The 25,564-nt window shown below is 35.8% G+C and overlaps 1 protein-coding gene across 1 annotated transcript in view; it reads right to left on the bottom strand.

Annotated features, from left to right (window-relative positions):
* Positions 1–25,564, bottom strand: part of LOC145691967 (protein takeout-like) — a 59,016-nt gene that overhangs the window by 32,156 nt on the left and 1,296 nt on the right. Inside the window, exon 2 of the mRNA XM_081767264.1 lies at positions 11,071–11,163. Coding sequence (XP_081623390.1) covers positions 11,071–11,163 — 93 coding nt within the window. The remainder of the gene's footprint in view (positions 1–11,070; positions 11,164–25,564) is intronic.

Below are 25,564 nucleotides of genomic sequence, written 5' to 3'. Positions count from 1 at the left end.
TATATGAAGTGGGCAAGGCCAAGCAGAGAGGGGCGACGTTTTTTAATACATACGTATTTTCAAAAAGAAAAAAACAAGGAAAAGAAGAACAAAGAAAGAAAAGAAAATTAAAAAGAAAAAAAAACGAAAATTCAAGAAAAATCAAACCAACATTTCTCCTAATAGATACAATTTTAGAATTCTTAATTGCTATTTGATGCAGACCTTTAGATTTGGCTTTCTATGTTACTGTTTTTATTAAAACAAAATTAAGCACTGGCAACTTCAAAAAAAGGAAAGAAATCTAAAGAATGAAATTCAAGACTCTGTTCTAAGAATCCCATTATTATAACGTTTTCGAAGTTCATTCTTTATGTTATTTGCTCTCATTTCCAAAAAATTGAAACTTGATTCTCATACTTTGCAAAGCTGACTATATGTCTAAAGATAAAATCTTAAGAAAATAATATTAAAAAAACTAAAAGCTTTTATGAATCTCCGCTGTTATAATTTTTTTCTTTTTGCAGCTCTCCAGACCAGTGACAATGCCAGTTTTAATTCCTTTTTTTAGGCCGGGCTGGCAAGCGGAGGGGCATAGACATTTTTTGTGGAGCGGCGACTAATTTTTTGGATACCATAAATAATAATTTATTACTATATGATCTACATTACAATACAATACCAAAAAAACATCAAAAGGGGGAGCCCCAGCTTCCCTTGGCCCCCTCTAGCGTCGTCACTGCTCTAGACTTCAGATTACCTAAATCGGAAGCCTTTATCAGCCTATCATCAAAAAACCAAAGTCACCTATAACAAAATGTATCCCTAACTCTAATAAAGTAGGACTAAATCTTATCTTCATGCCGTTTTATTCTTTTATTATCAAAAGCGAAACTTGTTTAATTCAAAATTTTATTAGACTTCGAAACTACTGTATGCTGTGGATAGGTGTCGTGGTAATGTCTGTCTATCTGTCTGGCAACAAGTAGGCCTATGAGAGAAAAACAGTAAGAGATATCAAGAAGCGTTTTTTTTTTTATTGAAACCAATTCAGTGTCACTAGAACAAGGGCGCCCATGTTGTGGTTTCCAAGGGGGGAGGGGCAAGTATAAGCGACATTTGAAATATAGTCTCAAATTCTATTTGGTTTTTAATATTCCCAAGTACAATTTCCTCTTAGCGGGGGCGAGCGCCCCACCTTGCCCCCCTGATGGGCGCCCTTGCACTAGAATAGGTTGCATCTCATCCGTTAAACCTGTATTCAAACCAGAAATAAATATTTCGTTTCGTATGTTAATCGCCATTGATCAGAAACGATGACAGATAATGAGGAAGTAATTATTCCTAATGAACTCAGTGCTTCAAGGAAAGATTCACCCGTGTATCTCTCCTAAACCTAGAATCATAGAAATGTATTACTATTTCCGGTTTCAATGTTGATCTCGGTTAAGCAAAAATGGTTAGAGATACTGAAAACCCGTTTTCTGGAATTGTTTCAGTATCACAACAATAGGTTCCGTCAGTCAAACCAGCAGAAGTAAAAATTAATCATTTCAGCCTTAAACGTTTATCGCCATAGAACAAATATTGTAATACATAGCGACAGGTAGTATTTCGGAATAGATGCAGCATTTGAAAGAAAAATATCTTCAAAACTAAAACCGGAAGTGGTATAAATTTATTTCTACTTTTGGTTTCAATATAAATTTAATTTGCATAGATCAAGAACGAAAAGATATCGAGAAGTAGAATTCTGTAGTTGATTGTATTCTGTGTCCCCAGAATATATTCTGACTCCAACTTCATTCTTCTACGGCAAACGGAAGTAGTAGAAATATATGCCTACCACGACTTCCGGTTTAAATATAGGCCCTATATCTTAATAACTTATAGCAAAGACGGTTAAGATATAACAATAAATTATTTTTGATTGGCTTCAGCGTTCCAGGTTCACTAACTTTGTTTTCGCATTAAAACTGGACGTTACAGATCTACTACGACCAGTTTTAGTGTTAAGTTCGCAGTTTGAAGTGTGCCGTAGTTTCGGAATGTGAAAAGATGATCACTTAGTTTACATTCTGCGAAAGTTGTACTGTTACATTTGTACTGTTAATTTTATCTAAATTATACCGGCCTCTAACCCTTTGGGGATCCCATGGTACAATTTGTACCATACAGGTGTTTCATGGTACATTGCGTTATAAGTCTCCTATTTGAGCTTTTTCGTCCGGGTTTTTTTGTTTTTCAAGTCCAGAGGCATTGTAGAAGACCTTACGTATAGTTTCACACCATCCTGCGTCGAGACATAGGAGGTGATGACGTCATAATTCTAAAATATATTTTCGTGTAATATTTTTCGGGGGGATTATGTAAAGTATTTTTGGCGGGCTTATTTTTGCACGTAGAAGATTGAAATTTTGCACAAACATCCAGTCCACCGAGTAGTTTTTACCAATTTTTTTCAATTTCTGCGTTAAAACAGGGGAAGATCCAGAGGGGCAAAAATTTGAAAAAAGGGATATTTTTACCAAAAAATCCCTTTCTTCGCGATTTTCCCGCCTTAGATACATGATGGACACAAGTGAATGGTACCGCCTGAAAGGCAGTTCTATTCTGAAGAGAATGATGTGCGACACATGGCCCTAGGGTAATTAGGGAAGTGTCAGGGTGTTTTACGGTAATTTGGGGCATGGTGGGGATTGTTGATAAAATTTCTCCCGCCCTTAGTATTCAAGATAGATACTTGAAATTCGGCACACACATTCCGTATGCCAAGTACTATTTATCAGATTTTTCTGAGATCTCTACGTTCACACAGGGTTATTCCAGAGGGGCCCAAAATGTGCAAAAAACATTTTTCCCTCGAAATTTTCCCTTTGACATCAATTTTCCCTCTCCTGGTATATGGTATGGGCATGCAAGTGGTAGCATTTGAAAGCCAGCTCTATTCTGAAGAGAATGAAGTATGAACCATAATCCTAGGATAAATAATTACGATGCAGTTGCTGCTTGACTGAAAGTCTAAAGAATAACCCAAAACCCAGGTACCGGAAAGGGCTGAAGTGGGCCGTTTACTTTACATACATGCTTTTTCTCAAAATAGACTGGGCACATAAATCGTATTTTGTCTTTGAAGCGTGAACAATATTGTCGCCAATCGTGGACTTTACTCATCCAGTGATCAACGAAGTATGTTCCTCCATTTATAATACCTTTAACAATAAAGTTACTGCGAGAATCTCGTGAATTTCTACGTGACTTTTCTTTGTTTGTATGATTACCGATATATGTTTCAATCAATAAATATTTTACTCGTTATGGCAACATTAATTCGTACATTAATCATTGATTTTGTAGTGGAAATAATTGCTTCAAAATCTCACTTTTAAGTTGTTATTTACTGGTGGCAAGTGCCTGCCATCTTGAGTTTTATTGAAAACTTAAGAGTATAAGTTCGTGGAAATTTTGTTTTACTGAACCGAAATCCTCGTGGGAAAGTGATTAAAGATTTCGCTATTATTTTATTTTTTCTGTCAAAGATTCTGCCTCGAATTTCTAGAGCTGTCGAATTCTTTAAGTTGTTTCAGAGCGAAATCATCAAGGCACACAGGGTTGCTCAGTCGAAAATTAACCATAGTCTCACATTATGTAATTTTGTTCCCTCTTCTGTGAAAGAATATGTTTGCCTTAAATGTATAGAAATGTAAGAGGTAGAAATAAGAATAAGAACGAAAAAAATGTTTTTTCGTTATCTACGTGTTTGCTTGAGATGGCTTATTCATGATTCTCGTTTTTCTACGTTCGTGCCTTATGAGTGTATCTAGTAAGATTTTTTGAAAGGAATACCTATGAACTCTGCAATTGAAATCGCCAACTTAACAATTGAGTTATCAAAACTGTGCATTTGAGAGTACTTAATAAGTACAACTTTAGAAAAAAAATACACAATTTGTTTTAATTGTATAATATATAGTTTAGGATAGTACTCATGGGCGGAAAGGATCAAAATGCTACGCTCAAATAAACGGTAGGTCCCTCCCAAATTTAGGGTGTTGTGAGCCCATTAAACCTAAGAGCAGACCAGCATAACAAATATTTTTTCTAGTTAACCTTTATTAACGTGTTTGCTTGAGATGGCTTATTCATGATTCTCGTTTTTCTACGTTCGTGCCTTATGAGTGTATCTAGTAAGATTTTTTGAAAGGATTACCTATGAACTCTGCAATTGAAATCGCCAACTTAACAATTGAGTTATCAAAACTGTGCATTTGAGAGTACTTAATAAGTACAACTTTAGAAAAAAATACACAATTTGTTTTAATTGTATAATATGTAGTTTAGGATAGTACTCATGGGCGGAAAGGATCAAAATGCTACGCTCAAATATACGGTAGGTCCCTCCCAAATTTAGGGTATTGTGAGCCCATTAAACCTGAGAGCAGACCAGCATAACAAATATTTTTTCTAGTTAACCTTTATTTCTTTGATTGCTATCTGCACAAAGTTAAATTTTCCAAAAAACAGGAAATATTTTTCTTAATTTCTGTGGACGTAAGAAGTTTTCACGTGTGGTCGGCTACTCAAAATTGAGAGGTTTTGCGCCACAGTAGCTATTGCAATGACGCAGTTAACATTTTATTTAAATAAACAGACACTATAATCATTTTTTAAACCATTGTCCACTCCTCTCGTATTTAGAAGCCGGTGATGTTTTAAATAAATATGTTTCTAGTAATTGTTGTTGCACAGGGTGGTCCGGAAGTGGACGTACTCCCCTTTAGTTTCAACAGTATAGGGTTAGTTATGGTAGAATGTCTGTACACAGTTACTTTAAAGTCTTAAGAGTCATAAACATTGGTATGATCACCATCCATGTCGTAATACAGCAGAATACTGCGCCAAGTTCTCGCAGATGTTTTGCTGAGATACTCCGGAGTCACGAGGGTGAAGGAGTGTTCCACAGCTGCTGGTAATCCTGCGTTGTGTGATATCGAGTGATTCTTACTTGTTGCTTTATGGAACCCCAGAGAGCATTGTCTGGTGCCGTCAGATCGGGACTTCTTAGAGGCCAGGCAAAGGATTCTTAGTTAGGGATACGCCCACTTTCGGGCCACGCTATAGAAAAGCTGAGCGCTTTAGGACTCCATTGTCCTCGGAACAAGGCGTAGAAGAAGTCAATGTGAGTAACAGGGGCATTGAAAACAACCACGAAAGAAATTTTAACAAAATCCATGCTCCACCACTGCTAGTTTAGATTTTGTGTTTCCATATTTAGAAATAATTAATCTATTTGAGGTAGTATCTTATTTATGAGAAAATAACTTAACTATTATTCGTAGTGTTTTAACTATTTATTCTTGTTTCTTTTTTTTTACTTAAGGAAAATATGTACTATTTGAAAATTTATCTTGCTTTTAAAATGTGAGAATCTCTTGTTTTTTTTTGTTTTTTTTTAATGTGTTTAAATTAATTACATAAATACTTAAAAGAACAGCTCCAGTATTGTGTTGTGCCTACAATTTTTTTAAAAAAATGATAACGATATTTATACACTATATGTGTTAGGACGAAAAGGTTTCTTTTAGAACTTTTTAAAAATTCTATAATTATTGTTTTGTTCCATTTTTATAAGTTAAAAATAAATTGATATGTGATAAACATATAAACAAAACCAAAATACGTTTTTAATGTATTACACTAGACCCACTTTCAGTCCAGCAGGATAAGCATACGGTTGCTAGACCGTTCCTGATGGCACCATTGCAATATTTCAGCAATAAACTTATACATTTAAATTTACGATCATAACGACTCGTGGTATAAGGAGTCTATCTCTATCATGTGCCAACGGCTTTCTCGGAGGGCGGATGAGCGGGTAGAGGTCAGGACACCTTCTTGTCCTTAGAAGGGGAAACTGTCCTAAAAGGCGGATGAACCACAAAGTTGTCAACGGCATGAAGTTGTGGAAAATAAATGTGAATACTACCACATCTTTTTCCCAGTATGGACGAAAGAGGAAACTAAATAAATATGACGGTTCTTCCTGAGGTAAAACATTCCGGAGGTAAATTTGTCAGAACTGTAGTCGAGGGTACACGACGGTACACGCCGTATACCCTCTTCTTAATCTTAGTCATTAGAGTGTACCTTCTGCTTCAAAGCGTATAGTACTTCCTACTTTTGTTTTGTTTATATTTATTTATTTAATCGGGCCGTGACTCCAATGATAAAGTGATTATATCACCCGTTTCCCCTTATTCTTAACAGGTGCTCAATTATATGAGTCATGAAAAAATCTGGCGCGATTTTTTCTGTTCCTTCTCGGAATGAGTTGGTTCCTTCTCCATATCTTACAGCCATTTATGTTACTAATGGTGTGATTTAAGTAAGGAATGTTATCAAGGAAATAGCATGAAATGCTTTTAGATTATAAAACAGTAATATATTTCTTAAATTTTAATTGAATTAATTAATACATACGATTTACATTTGTTCATTAAAATGCCTTCAAGTCTCTGACGACAATCATAGATGATCACAAAACAGCGTATACCCTCTGAAAATTTTAGGACTACAACACTGAAAATAGTCCCCCGTTCGGATCTCCGGGTGGGGACTACTCCGGGAAGAATAATCAAAGGAGAAAATAATAAATTTCATTTCAGCAAGGAGGTACCTGGAACGCATGAACTCTACGACGTACAGGTAAACTTGAAAATTTGTAAATCGGAATGAACAAAGGTAAAATGGAGATAAGTGAGTGAAGTAAGATTGCCGGGAAAAATTGAGACTGTGTCGGGAAATTACAGAATATTCTATTTGGGTGGCGTTAAGGCTGAGAATGGTGTCGCGATAGCAATGAAGAACAAATTAGCAAGAAGTGTAACTAAAGTGGAATGCTGCAGTGACCGACTGATGTTTGTGAAACTAAGTGCAAAACCAGTCGAATTTGCAACAGTGGGTTTATCTGTCAAAATTTCAGATTTTTATACTTTGTCCCAACAAAGACACAGGATGTCCAAATGTTGATCTCTTTTTAACTTGTCATTTTTCAAACTTTAACTTGACATTTTTTAAATATATAGGTACTTACACACGCCCCCTCCCCGAAAATAATTAATTCTGAGATTATTCGTTCTTAGTGTAATATGGCTTGAAGCACTGCTAATTTGTCATCTTTTATGTCGACTGTTAAGGGATTTGGACTATTTTGCATACACATTTCGTTAAATATACACTAGACCAGGGATGCAAATAACCACTCGCCCACTCGCCCGGGGTGAGTGGTTCATCGATGCGGGCGAGTATTTAATATCATCTCGAAGGCAAGTAGGGCCTAAATGATTTCTATTGTGGGATGTGGGCTAGTAGCTTTATTTTTGGGCGAGTAAAATTTTGTTGCTTATTTGCATCCTTGTATTAGACACAAAATATACTGTTCTTTTCTCTATTCCTTTTGTTTTGTCAACTTAGAGTTCACCAGATATGAGGAGTTTAAGTTAACGCAAACCCCTACGAACCAAGAGTCAGCGTATGTTCTCAAACAAACATTGAAGTTGAGAAAACGATTTAAAAAAAAAAAAATAATAATACTTTTGAACTCTGTGACCATGTAAGAATCCATAAGCAGATCATCATTGTTTGATTATAAAACAGTCAAGTAACCAGGTATCTTTTCCTGGTGTACTCGCTATGGACATTTCAAATAATGATGTTATAGATACGAGACTATACAAAATTATAGAAAGTTGATTGATCTGTTGTTTAAACTTCATTGTCAATACTATAGCTACACGAAATGTAGACATCTGAAAGTAGGAGTGAAAACACACAAGTTTACATCGTGGCTCGAAAATTGGATTTCCATTCGAAAGGCGAGTTTGCTAACTATATGCATGAGAAAATCAGAACTGAAGACACACACACTTGCCTCGCATATCAAAGAATATTCACATGTCGACCAAGTTTATTTCCTAGCTTTTATGTCATTAGAAACTGATTTTGGCTAATGCAATCCCACACACCATGTGGATCGAGTCTAATCCATTGTGGATAAGTAGCTAAAGTGGTCATTTTCTATACACGTGATCTCTAATTCGATCCCCGATGCGCTTCCTTCCTCGGGTACAAATTCTAGTAGTGCTCGGATCACACTTTAAGCAGAAACTCCGTGTCCTGTAGCCACGATACTGAAAATAGATATGAAATTCAAATCAATAAATTAATCTTGCTCGCCTCACCGCAATTGTTTTCATAATCGTCACATTTGTTAAATTTCAACTTCTTAGTCTGTGTAGTATAACCTTTGCACGTAACACTCAATAAAACAAACACGAAAGATATTGGATAATCCATATGATTTTATTTTTGGCAACTCTACTATAAATAGATATGGAAGAATGCCTGTGCGTACTCTGATTTATCTTTTCTTGAGAGCGAGATAGGTGGCTATGACTCTATAGGTGGGAGCGAAAAATTTGTATCGAAATAATGCTTCAACGGGCTGACCTATTGAACACTCAACAGCAAAAACTGTATTATACATTCTCTAAGTTGCTATTCTTTTGCCAATATTTTAATTAACAATACAGGATTCCATCACATCAGGATTATCAGTCATGTATAACTGCATTTTCTCTCTGTATGAAAGAAGGTAATATTAGAAAGCGACTCTTCGTTATGAAAATATTGAAAATAAATTTTTGCATAAGAGTATCCGTCCTTTCACATAGTGTATGATTCACCCCCCACTAACGTAAGCAGTACAATCTTTTCTGGTTGTGGTTGGGGACAGCAAGGATCTCAACCGATACAAGTAAAGGGCTTCATTTTAACATACTATTTGTTATTAAAATGTATATAACTCGAACTCTTGGACTGCAATCGCCTCTTGACGCTTTTGCTCTAATTTCTCCTACTGACATGCTGCCCTCCCGTTAAAAAAAAAAAAAAAAAAAAAAAAAAAAAAAGTACTGTTTTAAATAACAAAGTCCTGTATTTAGATTTAATTAAAAGTTTATTTTATGAGTTGAATAGATTTTAAACAAACGTTTAATTTGTTAATTAGTTTAAATATTTCAAGTAATGATTTTGTTGAATACCCTGAAATTTTAGAGACGCGCTTTGCGTCATTGCAAATTCCAGATATCGTCCGCTGTAAAATAATATGCAAGAAAAATTCTATAGGAAGATAAATGCAGTAATAATACACAGAGAAAAATCCGTTCTCCGGACAGCGGTATATGGTACAAATATACGGCATCCTCTTGCTTACTACAGAAATCAGTACGGAGCATACGTTGTCCGTATGCTACATAGGCACTGCCATTAGATGTTACATCATGCCGTTGCAGGATGTCTGACATCTAACAATTTTCCGTATATCACATGCATATACTTATGTTACCTTCGTCAGCTACGTCCATTTGTATGTGAGATCCTGACCGCCTACATTGTTTCATACAGAAAGTACGTATAGATGGAACACTTATACAGAACGTATTATAAAACATGTGTTTTCAGTTACACGTCTGCTGTACTTTAAGTCCAAAAACTACAGGAATTACGCATGTAACCTATCTTTTTAAGTATGCCACCTACATATTTTTCTCAGTGTATATTATATGAAACTCGAGGTTAGATAATGGCAATCACCATTTCCGGTAAAATTGAGTTATCAGATGGAATGGGTTGCGATTGCTTCACTAAACAATATGTAGGTAATTGAAGTTCTAAAATGTACTTGCAGTTAGCAGAAGAAGCTTGTTTGGTATGTGTCATTGCATTGAATAGCATGAGAATGTTGAACTTTCTTTTTCAATTTACTTGATTTTTTTTTTTTTTAATGTCGCTTAGCATTTTATTCCGCTGTGCCTCTCATATTTTCTATATACAAATGAAATCGGCGTTCTGTGTTCATGGGAGTTCTAGGATTAAGTTTTATCGTATTTCAATCAGTTGAATGCAGTTATCCCTTTCTCTATGATAGTGAAACCTGAGATTTCATCACCTTAACAGCAATATGAATGTTGGTCTATGCAATCAGCATCACAACATTATTGCAGCCAATCGACAATGCTCACAGACTCATGATTAAATTAATCATCTAATTGATTGACAATCGTTGCTAAATGCTAAACTTTGCATTGTATTACTGTGTGTCCCATAAGTCTGAATCATAGACTGAGTTGTTGTAAGGAGCCCTGGTGGCTTAGTGGTAGAGTCCCCTCCCCCTGTGGTGCTTTGTGTCCTCTAGGTTCCTGGGTTTCCTCGAGGTTCTCCCGTTTTGTCCCACTTTCTTCATTCCACCATTTCATTCAATTATTATCATCACCGTCCCTTTTAGCGTGGCCGGCATAACCGTGGGACGTAAAACTCAAAGATGTCATTTCATTTCATGAATTGTTGTTAGAGGGCTGAATTTATGGATCGATCAGCAAAAAATTTAACTGATTTTACGAAAGGTTGCAAGTGCAAACTAATTCAACGATTTAAGAATATTATAATCTTTAATAGAAAAATGTCCCCTCATGGCACAGCGCCTTTGACGCGGAAGACTCGAGTTCAAATTGCAGCGGAGCTCATGAGGTTCGGATTCTACGTTAAGCTGTAGGTTCTCGTCTCATGTAGCCTCTTTGCTGAAAGGGATGCTAAACTGAAAAACAATCAATCAATCTAGTAGAAAACCTCATAGCATGCCACCAAAAATATCAAAATATGAGTAGACAATCTCTTATATTCTGTAAAATCTCTAGAAAATCCATTGTAAAGCATTTAAATACCATTATGTAAACTATGAAATCTAAGACTTGCCTCGGTTTATTGACGTACTGAGACAATGCTCTATTCATTGAAGACATTCTTTATTCAGTCATTGGAGATTGGAATTTGCCTTCAAATTTGCACAACGATCAACAGCTTCCGTACTGAACACTGTCTCGGAACTGCATATCCTATGGTTTCTACGTATGACACTTTGTAGTGTAAACTAACATTATAGTCTTACAGTAAATCAGAAGGTAACCTGTGAAACAAAAGAGTTGTATTAATAGTTCAAACTATAAGTATGAATACATAAACTCAGTTACTTACCAAGAGACGCTGTTTTGGCCATGTCTTGCAGAGATTCTTGCAAACATACTGGTAATTCTGGATCACTTAAGCTACATCGTTTGATATTGTCCGCTGAAAATATAAAATTATTATAGATCATTAAAGGAATGCTTACCCATATAGCTTTAACATATTCATTATATTTTTCACTAGAAATAATCTTATAATATTCACTTTTTTTTTTTCATTAACAAAGTTCATATTAGTGAAACGTTATATCCGTTAGAAAAAGATAGCAACGCAACCTGAAAAGGAATTATTGAAACATATAGGCCAAGTCAAAATTAAATGTACTCTCAGAACATTTATTTGCTAATACTGAGAAATAGCTGGGGAGATCCCATGCCCAAACAGACTAAGTACATCTTTTACGAAATCGAAAAGCTTTTTAACCTTTCAGTTTAACGTCCCACGATTATGCCCACTACGCTAAGGGACACAGGTGATTAAGGCAAGTGAATGATAATGGAATAATTGGAATCAGAATGTGGGAGAAAACGGAAATACCCCCCAAAAATCTATGGACACAATGTTGATGTTGTCCACCACACATTTACTTGGCCGGAGGTCGAACCAGGGACCCCACGCACAAGAGGTAAGGTCTCTACCACTAAGTCACCTTGTTCTCCTGGACGAAATTAAGATACGGCAACATTTGTGTTTAAACTGACAATTTCATCATATCAGAACGTTTCAATCTCTACACAAATGTAATCCAACCTCCTTTTCGTAAGAAATGTAGGTAATCCGTTTTGCGATAGGGGCACCTAACTCAGCGAGTTATTGTTGTTCCATTCACGCAACGGTAGGAGAGAATCGTGGTAATTGATGAAGAAAATTAAGTACAGGATTCGAGGGCGTGTTACACGTTTTACGTCCACATGCTGAAAATGTGAATTTTATATGTCTCTCCGTCTAGTGGACTCTATCCGCCTTATGCAGAGTCGTTTGGACGTAATATTAGCGTCATACTAAAGGCCTGACTACTGCAAGAAACATATGTTCGTCGAACTTTTAAGTATGGCACTAATCACGCGTCAGAACGACTCTACATAAGGCCCTATGTGCGTACACTTATCTATAAGACATACTGTTCAACGTAACCCGTTGAAATTTTAATCACCTTATGATTTTTATAAGATTATCCGGAGACAGGATTAAAATTACTTTTGTACCCTCCAAAATAAGAGTAGTCTAATAGAGGGTGAAATTTAAATTATAAGAATTTTCTGAAATGATGAATCGGTTGTGTTAATATATTATAAATTCATTTTTTCCCCTTAAAATTTAACACTCCACTTCTATGGACCGAGCCTAAGGGAGATCGATGACAATAAATAAAACAACGAATTTTCCATTATACCAAATTTTCCTATTATATACTATAATTAAATATAACCTAATCGCTGAACAAGGCAATCAATTGAAAAGGTAGCTCTCAAAAAAATTTTAAAGGTCAAACTTAAAGATTTTAGTTTTTGAAAATTTAATATTTCTTCATGCCACAGTCCGTTTTATGAAAATATTACAAGTCCAGAGATCGTTTAAAAATATTCATAATTTTATTGTCATGTATTTATTTTATTTTAATCAGATCGGATAATATGCAGGCTGAATAGTTGTAAGCAGGACGATCGAAAATCTAGCATACTTGACTTTTAGAAAAAGCTGCAATCAGCGTCTTGGTAGATTAATTTAGTAATAAGTCCAGTGGCTGCTCGTAGGCCCTATGACTCGAACCCGCGCAAAATGAAATGACAATTCTTCTGGAGACTTCCAAGCGTATATTATTCTGATGAACTGGAGGATATACTCGTACCCTATTTGGTTGTATTATACAAAATTGGTATATGAATTCGGGTAAATTTGTTTTGACACATACCAGTGGTCATAAAACATACTGACTGTATGTCTTCTTAATATAATTCCAAAGCTTATTTTTAGCATGTTGTAGATATATATACGTAATACCAAATACAGTATATCTGAGCATTCGTCTATTTTCTTGGGAGGAAACGAAGTAAACACGATTTTTCACAATATCTATTCCAGCATAACTATTCAAATTCGATCACAGAACAAAGCAGGCAATTTATGTTTAGAGTTATGTTTAGATTTTTTTTTCTTTTCTTTCTTTCTTTTTTTTTTTTTTTTTAGATCTATATACGTCATAGCAAATATATCTGGGCATTCATCTATTGTCTTGAAAGGAAAGGAAGTAAAATACGATTTTTTACAAAATCTATATATTTCAGTGTAACTATTTAAATTCGGTCACAGAACAAAGCAGACAATTTACGTTTAGAGTTATGTTTAGAATTTTGTAGATCTATATACATCATAGCAAATATATCTGGGCATTCATCTATTGTCTTGAGAGGAAAGAAAGTAAAATACGATTTTTTTACAAAATCTATTTCAGCGTAATTATTTAAATTCGGTCACAGAGGAAAGCAAACAATTTGAATCATTAATGAAAGTGAGGGTTTAATTAAGGCTATGTAAGCGTACTTACAATGGAAGGTTGTTTCCGAAAATTCGGTCTTAATGACTTACGCTTGGTGGATAAAAACATATTACTAACATCGTTCGGTTTTTGGAAATTATGAATTAAAGTAGATCCCTGAAGCTGATCTACTTTAGTGGTAGAGCGTTCACCTCTGGTGTACGGAGTCACTAGTTCAATCCCAGCTCGCACCAAGTGAACTTTGTGATGGACAAACACCGTGTGCGTGGATTTACTCGGACCGTTTCCTTCCACTTCCTTCATTCCACCATTTCATTCATTACTCACATTATTGTCTCCTTTAGCCTAGCCGACATAATCGTGGGACGTAAAACTCAAAGATTTAATTTCATTTTCAAAGTGCCAATTTCACCATAAATATTCTTCAAAGCCTCTTTGGTTGTTCTAACTATATCGACCATCTTGTCGAGAGGTACATCTTTCTCTTGAAGTCACGTAATATAGTAATTAACAATAAATGTTCGAAATGCTTCTTAATGTATGCTAATCATCCCTCCATTTCACTATCGGTAAACAGTTCTTGTACATTTTGTATAGATTTGTCGTCTTCTGCTTCAAGATAATCTATTATTTGTATCATCATATGAAAGTTGCCGCAGTAGTACACACAGTCATCGATCCACGTACCTCGGCACGTAATGATAGGCTGTGGTGGAAGATTTATTTCTGGAGCCTGCGATTTGAAAAGTTACCTGCGTGACAGTAACTTAACCTTCTTTGTGAACGACACAGGTTTTTCTACTTCGGGGAATTTGGTTCCGACTTCTTTTCCCACTGTGGGAAAAACATGAACTAGACAAGTGGCATGTGACATCATCTTCGAATAAAATGCTTTAATTGCACCGACAGCTTTGGCAATATAAGGAGCTATATCAGTTGCAAACAGCAGTACTTCATAACCTCTGACTGCTTCAGGCCACAGAAATGTCATTGATCTATCGAAGAGAATCCACAGTGCTGAATAGTTCAATTTCAAAACCTCAGTGGTGAGTAATAATATTTCACCAGAGTTATCCACTTCCAACGTAACAGTATTACATTAGTAATGTAACTGCCTTCTACAAACTGGTCTCATCAATGGAGAAAAAAAAAAAAAAAAATCGTGCTGACTGACCTTCAAATCTACAACGTTCAGTTGCACCAACAGTTGCAGTAAGTTGTTGCCTTCCTTTATTATCAGGCAGGTGACATTTATTGCTAATTTTCAAAAGAAACTGTTTCGATATAAATCGGAACAATTGCTTCTTCACCTTCGTGTGTTGTGCGTACTGTGAATAAGAAACTCGACAATGATAAAAATTTATTTCAAATGACGAGAAATAATGCAAAATTGGACAATGAAATGTCTTAAAATGACAATGTTAAAATTGACGTAATGATTTTTAAAACGACTATTAATTTTTTTTTTCATCCTAGGATGTTCACGATTTCTGTTCTATTTAGCAAAGCCTACATTGCACCAGTTAAAAGACGGCATGTCATCAAAGTCCAAGCCCCTAGTTATAACCTATGTTCGAAAAAGTTTCTTCTGAACTATAGGCGTCAGTTCTGAAAAACAAATGTCATAAGAATACAAATCTAATTTGATATATTGACTTACATGTTTTAGCTGTTCTAGACATATATTTTCGGTTACCATGACGACCTAGCACCCGGAAGTTTTCAAGTCCCAGTTATAAACTTAATATTCAAACAAAAACACTAAGAATATTTTGTTAACAAACCAGCGACGTAAGTAATTCTACTCCTATTAAAACGTGTCTGCAGCAACGTATTTCGCTAGCAGGAAAAATACTTAAAAGACAGATTTTAATTTTATCTTTTAGTTTTCTGATTTAGTATAAAATCTTCTCTTTGTTATTTCTAATTATATTTTTCGAACAACTCAAAAAGAGAGATTATCTTATTCATATATACACACATGCACCGCACAACTGCGTAAATTTGAGCAGCGTCAAATATATTAAAGAATTTAACATGTGAAATTTCCGTTCGTTATTATTAAAAACTAACAGAATACCCGTTTTCCGCACGGAGAGTATAGTTTCATTTTGGGTATAAAGGGCATCAAAACTGGCACCAATGAACTTAGGGACCCCGAAATCTATGAATTCGACACTAGTAGACCCTATCAGTCATTTTCAATTACTTTTACATGTCACTTTCCCCCTTTAGGAGTAACTAATGGGGCTGAAATTGGATTTAAACGGCATCGAAAGTGTCACTGTTCATCTCAGCCACCCCGAAAACTATGGATTCGACACTAATATCGGCCATTTTCGATCATATTTATATATCTCACCATCCCCAAGTTCGTGGATGAATTTGGATGTAAATAGCATCGGAAATGTCACTGCTTATGTCAGCGACCCTGGAAACTATGGATTTGACACTAATATCGGCCATTTTCAGTCATTTTTATATATCTCTTCCTACCCAAGTTGCGGGCCTGAACGGCATCTGAAGTGTTACTGTTCATCAAAGAAACCCCCAAAACTATGGATTTCACACTAACATTGGTCATTTTCGATCATTTGTATATCTCCCCACTCCCCCACCCCCAGGTCACGGCGCTGAATTTCGATTTAAACGGCATTAGAAGTGTCACTCTTCATCTCAGCGACCCCGAAAACTTTGGATTGGACACTACTATCAGTCATTTTCGATGATTTTTTTTTATATATCAGCCCTTTCCCTTCACTAAAGTTTCGGCGTGGAATTTGGATTTAAACTGCATCGGAAATATCACTGTTCATCTCAGCGGCCCTGCAAACTATGGATTTACACTAATATCGATTATTTAGCATCTTTTATAAATCTTCCTCCTTCCTCAGTTTGTAGGGATATATTTGGATTTAAACGGCATCGAAAATGTCACTGTTCATCTCAGCGACCCCAAGAACTATGGATTCGACATTGATATCGGCTATTTTCATTCCTTTTTATATATATCTCCCCTTCCCCCACCCCTAAGTTGCGGGCTGAATTTTTATTTAAACAGCATCGGAAGTGTTTCTGTTTATCTCAGCAACCACGAAAACTATGGATTTCACACTATCGTCGGTCATTTTTGATCGTTTTATGTATCTCTCCTCCCCTTCTCCCAAGTTGCAGAGCTGAATTTAAGCTTCATTGGAAATGTCACTGTTCATCTTAGCAACTCCGAAAACTATGAGTTCGAAACTAAGATCGGTAATTTTCAATATATATATATATATATATATATATATATATATATATATATATATATATATATATATATATATATATATATATATATATGCACTTCCTTCCTCCAAGTAGCACTTTCAAAGTGAAATAGTAAAATCCATCCATGCCCGAATCTCATCCATGTTGATTTTTTTTTATCGAGATCAGTCTGGTGGTTCAAGAGTTGTTAAGTTACAAATATAGTCACTTCCATTGTTTTGTATATAGATAATTTGTCGCACTAGAAAACAGGTATTTGTTTACATACGAAATTTTGTACATAAAGTTTATATTAAAGTCTGTATTTGAATATTAAATAATAGTAATTATATGTCTTAGTGCATGAGTATTAGTAAAATTTGCCTACTGTTCTTTCTTTTAAGAAGTAGTTTGGTTAAAATTAACAAAATTTCACCAGATCAAAGAGCACATTAACAACTCAGTTTCATTCAAGAGTCCTATTTGTTGCAACAGGAACGCTTCATGATGGTAGATATGTACGCAATTGTAAAAGTTCTGTAATTAATGTACAACCAGGAGTAAACGACTAAAAGGCATATAAAGGAAATGAGTACAGACCATTAATTTTCAAGAATAATTACAACAGTTTTATTTTCGAATGCTTCTTTTTTAAATATTCACAATTTTGAAATTTCTCAATTTACATTTTCCACGCGTTCGAAAAAAAAAACATTTCCATTACTAGTAAATATAACCTAATACAAAGATTTTTGTTATTTTTCCAATTTTTAGGAAAGAAAACGGATTTTTACCAGCCGGTTCAAAATTTCCGGAAATTTTACAAAACTACCTGGGACCATTAGTTAGGTACCATTCCGGCATTTGCCTGGAGCGAATGAGGACAACTCAAAGAAATCTCACTCAGGACGGTTGATTTAAAATAGCTGGTACGTTTTCCCGAATGATTGTCGGCAACGGGAAACGAACCCGGGACTATACTAATAAAAATGCCTATCTCTTATGTCAGTGGAAAATCTTGCCTCTCCACCGAATAAAATCTCTAATGTCGCTACTGCTTAATATAGCCTATATACTATGTTTAAAAATAAGTTGACACGTATTCAAACATTTCCGAAAGTGCAATTCGCATATATATATATATATATATATATATATATATATATATATATATATATATATATATATATATATATATAGAGAGAGAGAGAGAGAGAGAGAGAGAGAGAGACAGACAGACAGACAGACAGACAGAGGGAGAGAGAGAGTTTATTTAGTATATATCCAAAATCCTCTGGTGAAATCCTCACATCAAAACAATTTAAAAAGTCCATATTAACATGGAACGCAAAACTTGGTTGAAAGGTACGAGATGCTGAAATCGAGAAAATTGTAACTTTGAGGCTGCCTAGCTCGAAAACCATGAGACATATCATACGCGTTAAAGAAATGTTAGAGGAACTAGTACACTGTCTATCTAAATAACCATGTTTCAGAGTTGGAACGCACAGGCGTAACGGATTTTATAGAGGGAGCTGCAGTATAGGTTCCGCTCTTCGACCTCTCTAAAATCATGTGGGCCGGTACAATCCAACTCTGAAACATGGTTATTTAGATAGAGAGTGTACTAGTTCCTCTAATAGTTCTTTAACCGCATTTGATATCTGTCACGGGTTACGAACTAGGCAGCCTCAAAGTTACAATTTTCTTGATTTCGCCATCTCGTAACTTTGAAACAACGTGTTTTTCACCCTATGTTCATGAACTTCTTTATTGTTTAGGTGTAAGGATTTCACCAGTGCATTTTGGCTACGTAATAAATGAACTTTTCGTTCAAACAGATGTTGTTCGTCACATCATATCAGAAACACAGCTGAATCGTTTCAATAAATTTTAAAACATGGCATTAGATCGATCTGGGTATTTTCCATGCCACTTTCACTAACGTCTGTACCGTAATAGAGTTAAAGAGTTCAAAATTTATGCCAAAAAGAATACCTCAGAGCTTTTCCACCCTTTAATACACACATTTAAAATACTCCACATCTTGATCAACGTAGGTTTTTATCTTTACAACTTTCACTAAAATATGTACCATGAAGAAGGAAGCAGTAGGAAAATAAAGTAGGTAAAACAAAATAAAATATCTTACAAACCTGCAGAGCCGTAGCTAAGGGGGCGGTTGCCCCGAATGCTGATAGCAAAACGGAGCCGAATGGACAAAAAGAAAGGAAAAGTGTTGGAACTTTCTCGGCTCGTCGTCCCGAAAAAGCCGGATTAAATCAATATTGCTGTCGGTTTGCAAAGAAATAAATTTGTTAAAAACTATCTTGTTCTCTCCGCTCGCAACCCAAAGTTTTCAATAGAGTCAGAACAAGTATTTTAGTTTTCGCTTGAAAGAAGTTATATATGATTTGTTGAAGACCATGTGATATACAAGTGTCGAGCAATGATTTATAGTGTACTCAGGAGCGTTTTCAAAATCAGACGCGGTCGAAGTCTGAAATATGTGTTCGGCGTTTGGATGGTGATGAGTTTGCTTAGTTAATCGAATTAGGTCTAATCACGACGGTGGGAATGAAGGTATCAGAATGAGAAAATGAGAGGAGTGAAAAGACATACCCAAGTTACTGTTTGCGTGGCAATATTAAAAATGAAGGTAAACATGGGGAATAACAACATTTTCGAACTTCAAGCAGTTGTAGAATAAGTGCTTATAGCGTCAGAACTACCAGTGTATTATTTTATTCCATTAACATATGAAATGCTCTTTTGAATGAATTTATTGGTCAGAATTTCAAAAAGGTATGGCAAAATTTCAGAGGTAGGCAAGCAAAAAAGTTCATATGACCGTATGTCGGGAAATGTATCGTTACACAGTTACAACCAAAGAACCGCCTAATGGTGTAAAATAGTAACATTCTGTCCGATCCTTAATATGACTCAATTTAAATCTCAATAACTCAGCCCCTAATTAAGCAAGGAAGATAATTTTGATATCTATGTATTTCTGAAGAACGACGCTTTCCGCCGATATGTATTTTATGTATGTGGGGGTACCACGGCGGATACGGGGGTTAATTACGTGCTTTTTTTTTGCATCAGATTTTGGGAATGGCATTCCTTCCCCCTTGGGGGTACACTCATAAAATGCATATCAGCGGAAAGCTTCATCCTTCAGGAACACATTGCTACTAAAGTTGTCTTCCTAGCTTAATTAGGGTCTGAGTTATTGAGGTTTTAATTGAGTCACATTAAGGAGCGACCAGAATGTGACTATTTCACACCATTGGGCGGCTCAATGGTCGTACTCTGTAACGATGCATTTCCCCACATATTTTCATATGAACATTTTTGCGTGTCTACCCATTAGGAATCCACCCCTGAAATTTTGTCGTACCTTTCTGTTACACCCCGCGCGGCCTCTAAGAGTACGCTCAACAATTTGCCAGATCTGGCAACACTGTACGATGTTTGTTTGTATTCCTGCAGAAGCGTCGTTGTATGAAAGGTTGATGTACGCAAGTTGTTTGCTGCCAGCATCTGTGCCCTACGTTTTATTGGTGAGTAAATATTTTTGATACTTCCAGTGTAATAATTGAGTTCTCACTAATTAGTGTGTATAGTTGAATACAGATATATTCTGTTTCTGTACTTAGTATCAAATATTAGGTGTCACAATCAAGTTTGGGTATAAGGCAGATAATACCATCATATCTGGAAATTACTGCACACTTGCGATAGATTTGTAAAATGAGTGCGATTCCTTTAAGAGTACGCATTTTCTTTCCCTCAAGAGTACGCGCGCACTCTTGGGGACCGGTGATGCCGTACTTTTGGAGGACTGTGTAGACAATTGAATTTGACTATCAGAGAATCCCTTGTCAGATTATTTTCCAATTCTGACACTGCGGGGTTACTTTGAGGCAAAATGAATAGGTTTCTTTAATATAAACAATAGCAGTGTGCATCGCTGTTGATTCGCATAGCCCGAGAAAGTAGGTAGGCCTAGGTATGATGTGAATCACTGGCGATTTACATGGCTCACTGAAGTAATACTAATGTGAAATCACCAATGATTTACATTATAGCAATGTGAAATTACGCTATTCCTGAAGTGAATGAAGTAGGACAAAATCTCAGAAAAGTGGGTATGATTACTTTCAGGATCAGAAAATGACAAATTTGAACCTACTGCATGCGAACTAACCTCGGAAAAGAGTCAACTAACATGCTGCAATGATTTTTTAATGGTTTTTGTTTAGCTACAGTTTATTTATTTTTTTTTTCAGAAACTGCCCCAACGTCCGTGCGACAGATAAAGCCAACATTCAGCCCTCTGCAAGAACAAGAATTGGCTTAGTACGTAAGGGACCTTGATTCTATGCTTTACGGTATCACATGCCAACAATTGATGGACTTTGCGTTCGACTATGCAGAGAGAAATCAGATCAACACAACTTCAAGAGAGAGAAGAAGAAAGCCGAAAAGAATTGGATATATGCATTTTGCAAAAGGAATAATAACATTGCGCTCACCGGAGAAATGCAGCCTTGGAAAAATAATTGACTTCAACAAAACTCAATACACGATATTCTTCAGCAACTTTCAGGCAGTGTTACAAGACAAATAATTTCTCTCTCATAGAATGTTTAATGGATGAAAATGGAATTTTAACTCTCCCAAATAAAATTCCAAAAGTACTTTCGCCAATCGGTAAAAGGCATGTGGGTAAAGTTTCTAGTTAGAGAAGACAGACGATTACTGTTCTCTGTTACATGTCTCCAACTGGAGTTTACGTGTCTCCAGCCATCATATTTCTCAGAAATAGAATGAAAATAGTGTTGAATGAAGATGGACCTGAAGGAACTTTACCTCTGGTCTCAGATTTTGGATACATAACCAGCGAACGTTTTTCGGATTGGTTGAAACATTTCTCTCACGTCGTGAAGCCAACTCAGAATAATGAAGTGTTGCTCGTTCTTGATAACCACACCACGCGCTGCACTTTGGAAGCAGTGCTGTATTGTAGGGATAATTACATTACCTTTCTTTCTCTTCCTCCGCATGCAAGCCACATGCTGCAGCCCCTTGACAAGGAGTTTGGACCTCTGAAGACTGCCTTTGCAGCTGAATGTGACAAATGGATGGTCAACAACCATTGATCACCCGTGGGAAGAATAACACAAAGAGCATTTCTGGCATCATCCACAATGCATACGAAGGGATTGCAACAATTGAGAAAGCTTGGAGTTCGTGTAAGCTACAGGGATTCACTCTTTCAATCCTGACGTCTTGAGCGAAGTAGACTTCCAACTTTCGGCACTGATCAATCAACAACTGTGCTCTGCTGACAGCGAAGAGAATGGTGCAACAACATCAGATGTTCCAAATGAACCAGTAGCAGTACATCGTCAGCATGTCTGCCTCTTCCTAAACACTCAGGTGTAGAGAGCAGGGAAGAAGTCTGAGATTATGACGTTTTCACCGTTTAAAAACAAACTTAAAGCATCCACAGAAGCAACTTGCTAGAGGAATAGGCCTAACGATTAAGTTGATGCCAAGACTGAAGGAAGATATCGTGTTTCTTCAGACCAACCACGATCTTCATCCGAGAATTACTTCCGCCCTGGATGTGATGAGCAGTACACGCAACCCATAATCGAGGTTTAGGTGCTGTGTCATGCCTGCAAGAAGTGGTGGCATGAGGCCTGTTCAAATTATGAGGACCTCGGGGTTTTTAAGAGTGACAGCTGCTAATGATCATATAAATGTCAGATTTTAGATGCATAATTTTATTGTAATGTTCTAATTGTTTTATTTGCGCATATACGTTTCTGTTTAGTTTAAAGCAGTGTCAATTATACTTTGGTATAATTTGGCAGGTTTCAATTTTATTTTGTAATTGCAATTGTAATTGCAGTTTTCGATTTTATTTTGTAATCTAGGCCTAGGCTAATTGTAGGCTATCTTTTGGTTTCCCTCATTATCAAGAATTTGAATACTTTTGATGTTACACTTATATTTGTAACATAATTTATATCAATTTCTCGCAAAACCAAAAAACTTTGTACCTCTTTTCGTATTTCTGTCATAATTTTCTTGGAATTGTGTAATATCATCTTCGTTTGCTGCCTTGTAATAGTATTATTCTTACATAGCAAATGCGTGCTCTTGGAGGACACATTGCGTACTCTTAGAGGCATAGTCCTTCAAGAGTGCGCAAATGCATTGTTTTATAACAATGCATCTATTGTTGTAACTATTGCGTCACTGTCTTTATATTTGCCTCCAATTTTGACCTTAAGGAATGAATAAAGATTTGTGATAGAAATTATCACTCTGGGTGATTTCCCTTTTCTTCGTTACGTGTTTAAAGACTAAGTGCGTACTCTTTGGGGAACTTCCCTTATATATTTTCTGAATTTAGGTATACTTATTATTAATTATTAAATAATAATAGGTATACTTATTATTATTTATTATATTATTATTATACACACACACACACACACACACATATATATATATATATATATATATATATATATATATATATATATATATATATATATAGAGAGAGAGAGAGAGAGAGAGAGAGAGGTGTGTGTGTGCCTTTAATTTGTTAATTAATAATAATTATCCTTAAATTCAGAATTTTCATTCATTATGAAATTAACTAATTTCTCTTATTTCAAACATATCTGGGTAACCACACTATATTCTGGATTTTAAAAACCAACATTAAACATGTTCTTCACCTTCATCTATCAATATTGAGAAATTCACAAAAAATGTGCTTCTGAATTTCCGTTACATTTCACAAAATATACTTACTCTAAAAGAATAGAAATTAAAATGCTATTTGTGTGTATTCACATCCACAATAAAATTAGAAAAGTTTACAATTATTACTGGAAATTAAAGCTGTCACCCATTTCGAACACAATGTTTTAAATAATTGTAAATGTCCATAAGTGTCATTCAAGTGGATTTGTATTCAACCAAAGGTAGTTCTATCTAGTTTAACCCCCCCCCCAAAAAAAAAAAATCCGCTCTGAAACAGCTCTTACTTCTAAAATAATACATAATGATGGCATTTGGCTGTTGCAATGGCCTGTGCAAGCACTTTGATAAAAATTCATCGTAGCTTAACAACAAAAGCTACTTCTCTTAAATGTAAGAAGAAAAGGAAGGAAATGTTTGGTAAGGTAAGTGTAGGTTGCGCCGAATTCTACTTCGCCCCGGGCGACGGAGTCTCTAGCTACAGCTCTGTAAGCCTGTCAATTTAATCCTTAAAAGTGGCACATAGACCCTTGTTAAGGGTTTTCAAAAATTGCGCTTCTAAAGTTACAAGGGGTCAATTTTCATTTTTTTTAAAAATCTAAACTGACTTGAAACTGGCGTTGTTTGCATCATTATAGCATCTGGACTACTTCAAATGGATTTTGAAACAGCTCTTGGTTGAATCGGGTATTAGGTCTTTTATTAGCATCCGTGTTCGAATAAGGTGAAGGAAGTTAAAAAAAATGTCAAAAAATGTATCTACGAGTAGAATATATTACTAGGAATGCAATGGATGTACCCGATTGCAATGAAATGAGCTGAGCGAGCTTAAACTACGTAATCATTCCTGGCCATTATGCAATAATAAATGCCATTTTTAATTGTTGACAAAAAAATCGCGTGAAAACTTTTTCCCCATGTTAAGTCTATGCAAGCGTTTTTCGGTGATTATTCCTCGATGGTACATCGGATTTTTGATTTCGACCTATGTTGTCACTCAACACGACATACTCTATCGGCGTGCTAAGTTTTCTTGAGATCGGCCAAACGGTCTAGGAGGAAGCGTTTTTCGGTCATTATTCCTCGATGGTACATCGGATTTTTGATTTCGACCTATGTTGTCACTCAGCACGACATACTCTATCAGCGTGCTAAGTTTGGTTGAGATCGGCCAAACGGTCTAGGAGGAGTTCGCGGACAACCAAACGGCTAACCCGAGTATAAGAGCTTCGCTTCGCTCAGCTCAATTACGAGATCTTCAACGTTTAAAAATTTCATTTTAAGACACTCTGGACGGTATTGAGAGAGAATTCGTTAATCGAAGGTTAGTCACAGACTAGTTAGTAAGCATACTAACTCTTTACTAAGGAAAGTGCACTTTTTGGTATTCAGAGTCTACTTTGAGTGCAACTAAAATGATGATTTGGGTATGATTAACTTATAGAACCCCAATGCATCGGTGAGTAAAATAAATGTGGCAACTACGGAAAAGTAGATGAGCGCATGCGTAGTCTGTAAAAATGAAAATACATGAATTACGAAATACGAAATGTTGTGTCGCACGCTAAACCGTGGGTAAAAGCTTAGTCTCTGCTCTAGATTAATTAGTCACCTTTGATTAACTTCGTCCAATACTACGTCCTAATCAGAGTCTCTGAATAAAATTTTGATAACCATCCGTTAGTCAACCCTGTAGTGGGGTGTTATTCAAACGTCAAAACGACTCTGCATAAGGCCCTCTAGCTCTTGGACCGACATGGTTTTTTTTTATCATTTTTCTTCCGTTGAAATATGTATCCTGAGGGCAAGAGAAGAAATGTATATTTTTCACAAAGAATAGTGACTTCAAAGATTGAAATTAATTTTTGTACATAGTAAATACTCGAATCACACTGTATTTTATCATTTCATTTTAAATTCAAATACGTATCCTGTGTGGAAAAGAGGGTTTAAATACACACTTCAATTATT

The sequence above is a fragment of the Thermobia domestica genome, chromosome 8 (genome assembly GCF_964235325.1).
Source record: "Thermobia domestica chromosome 8, izTheDome1.hap1.1, whole genome shotgun sequence".
Classification (NCBI taxonomy): Eukaryota; Metazoa; Arthropoda; class Insecta; order Zygentoma; family Lepismatidae; genus Thermobia; species Thermobia domestica.
The sequence above is the reverse complement of the archived record's forward strand: the minus strand, read 5'-3'. Positions and strand labels throughout refer to the sequence as shown.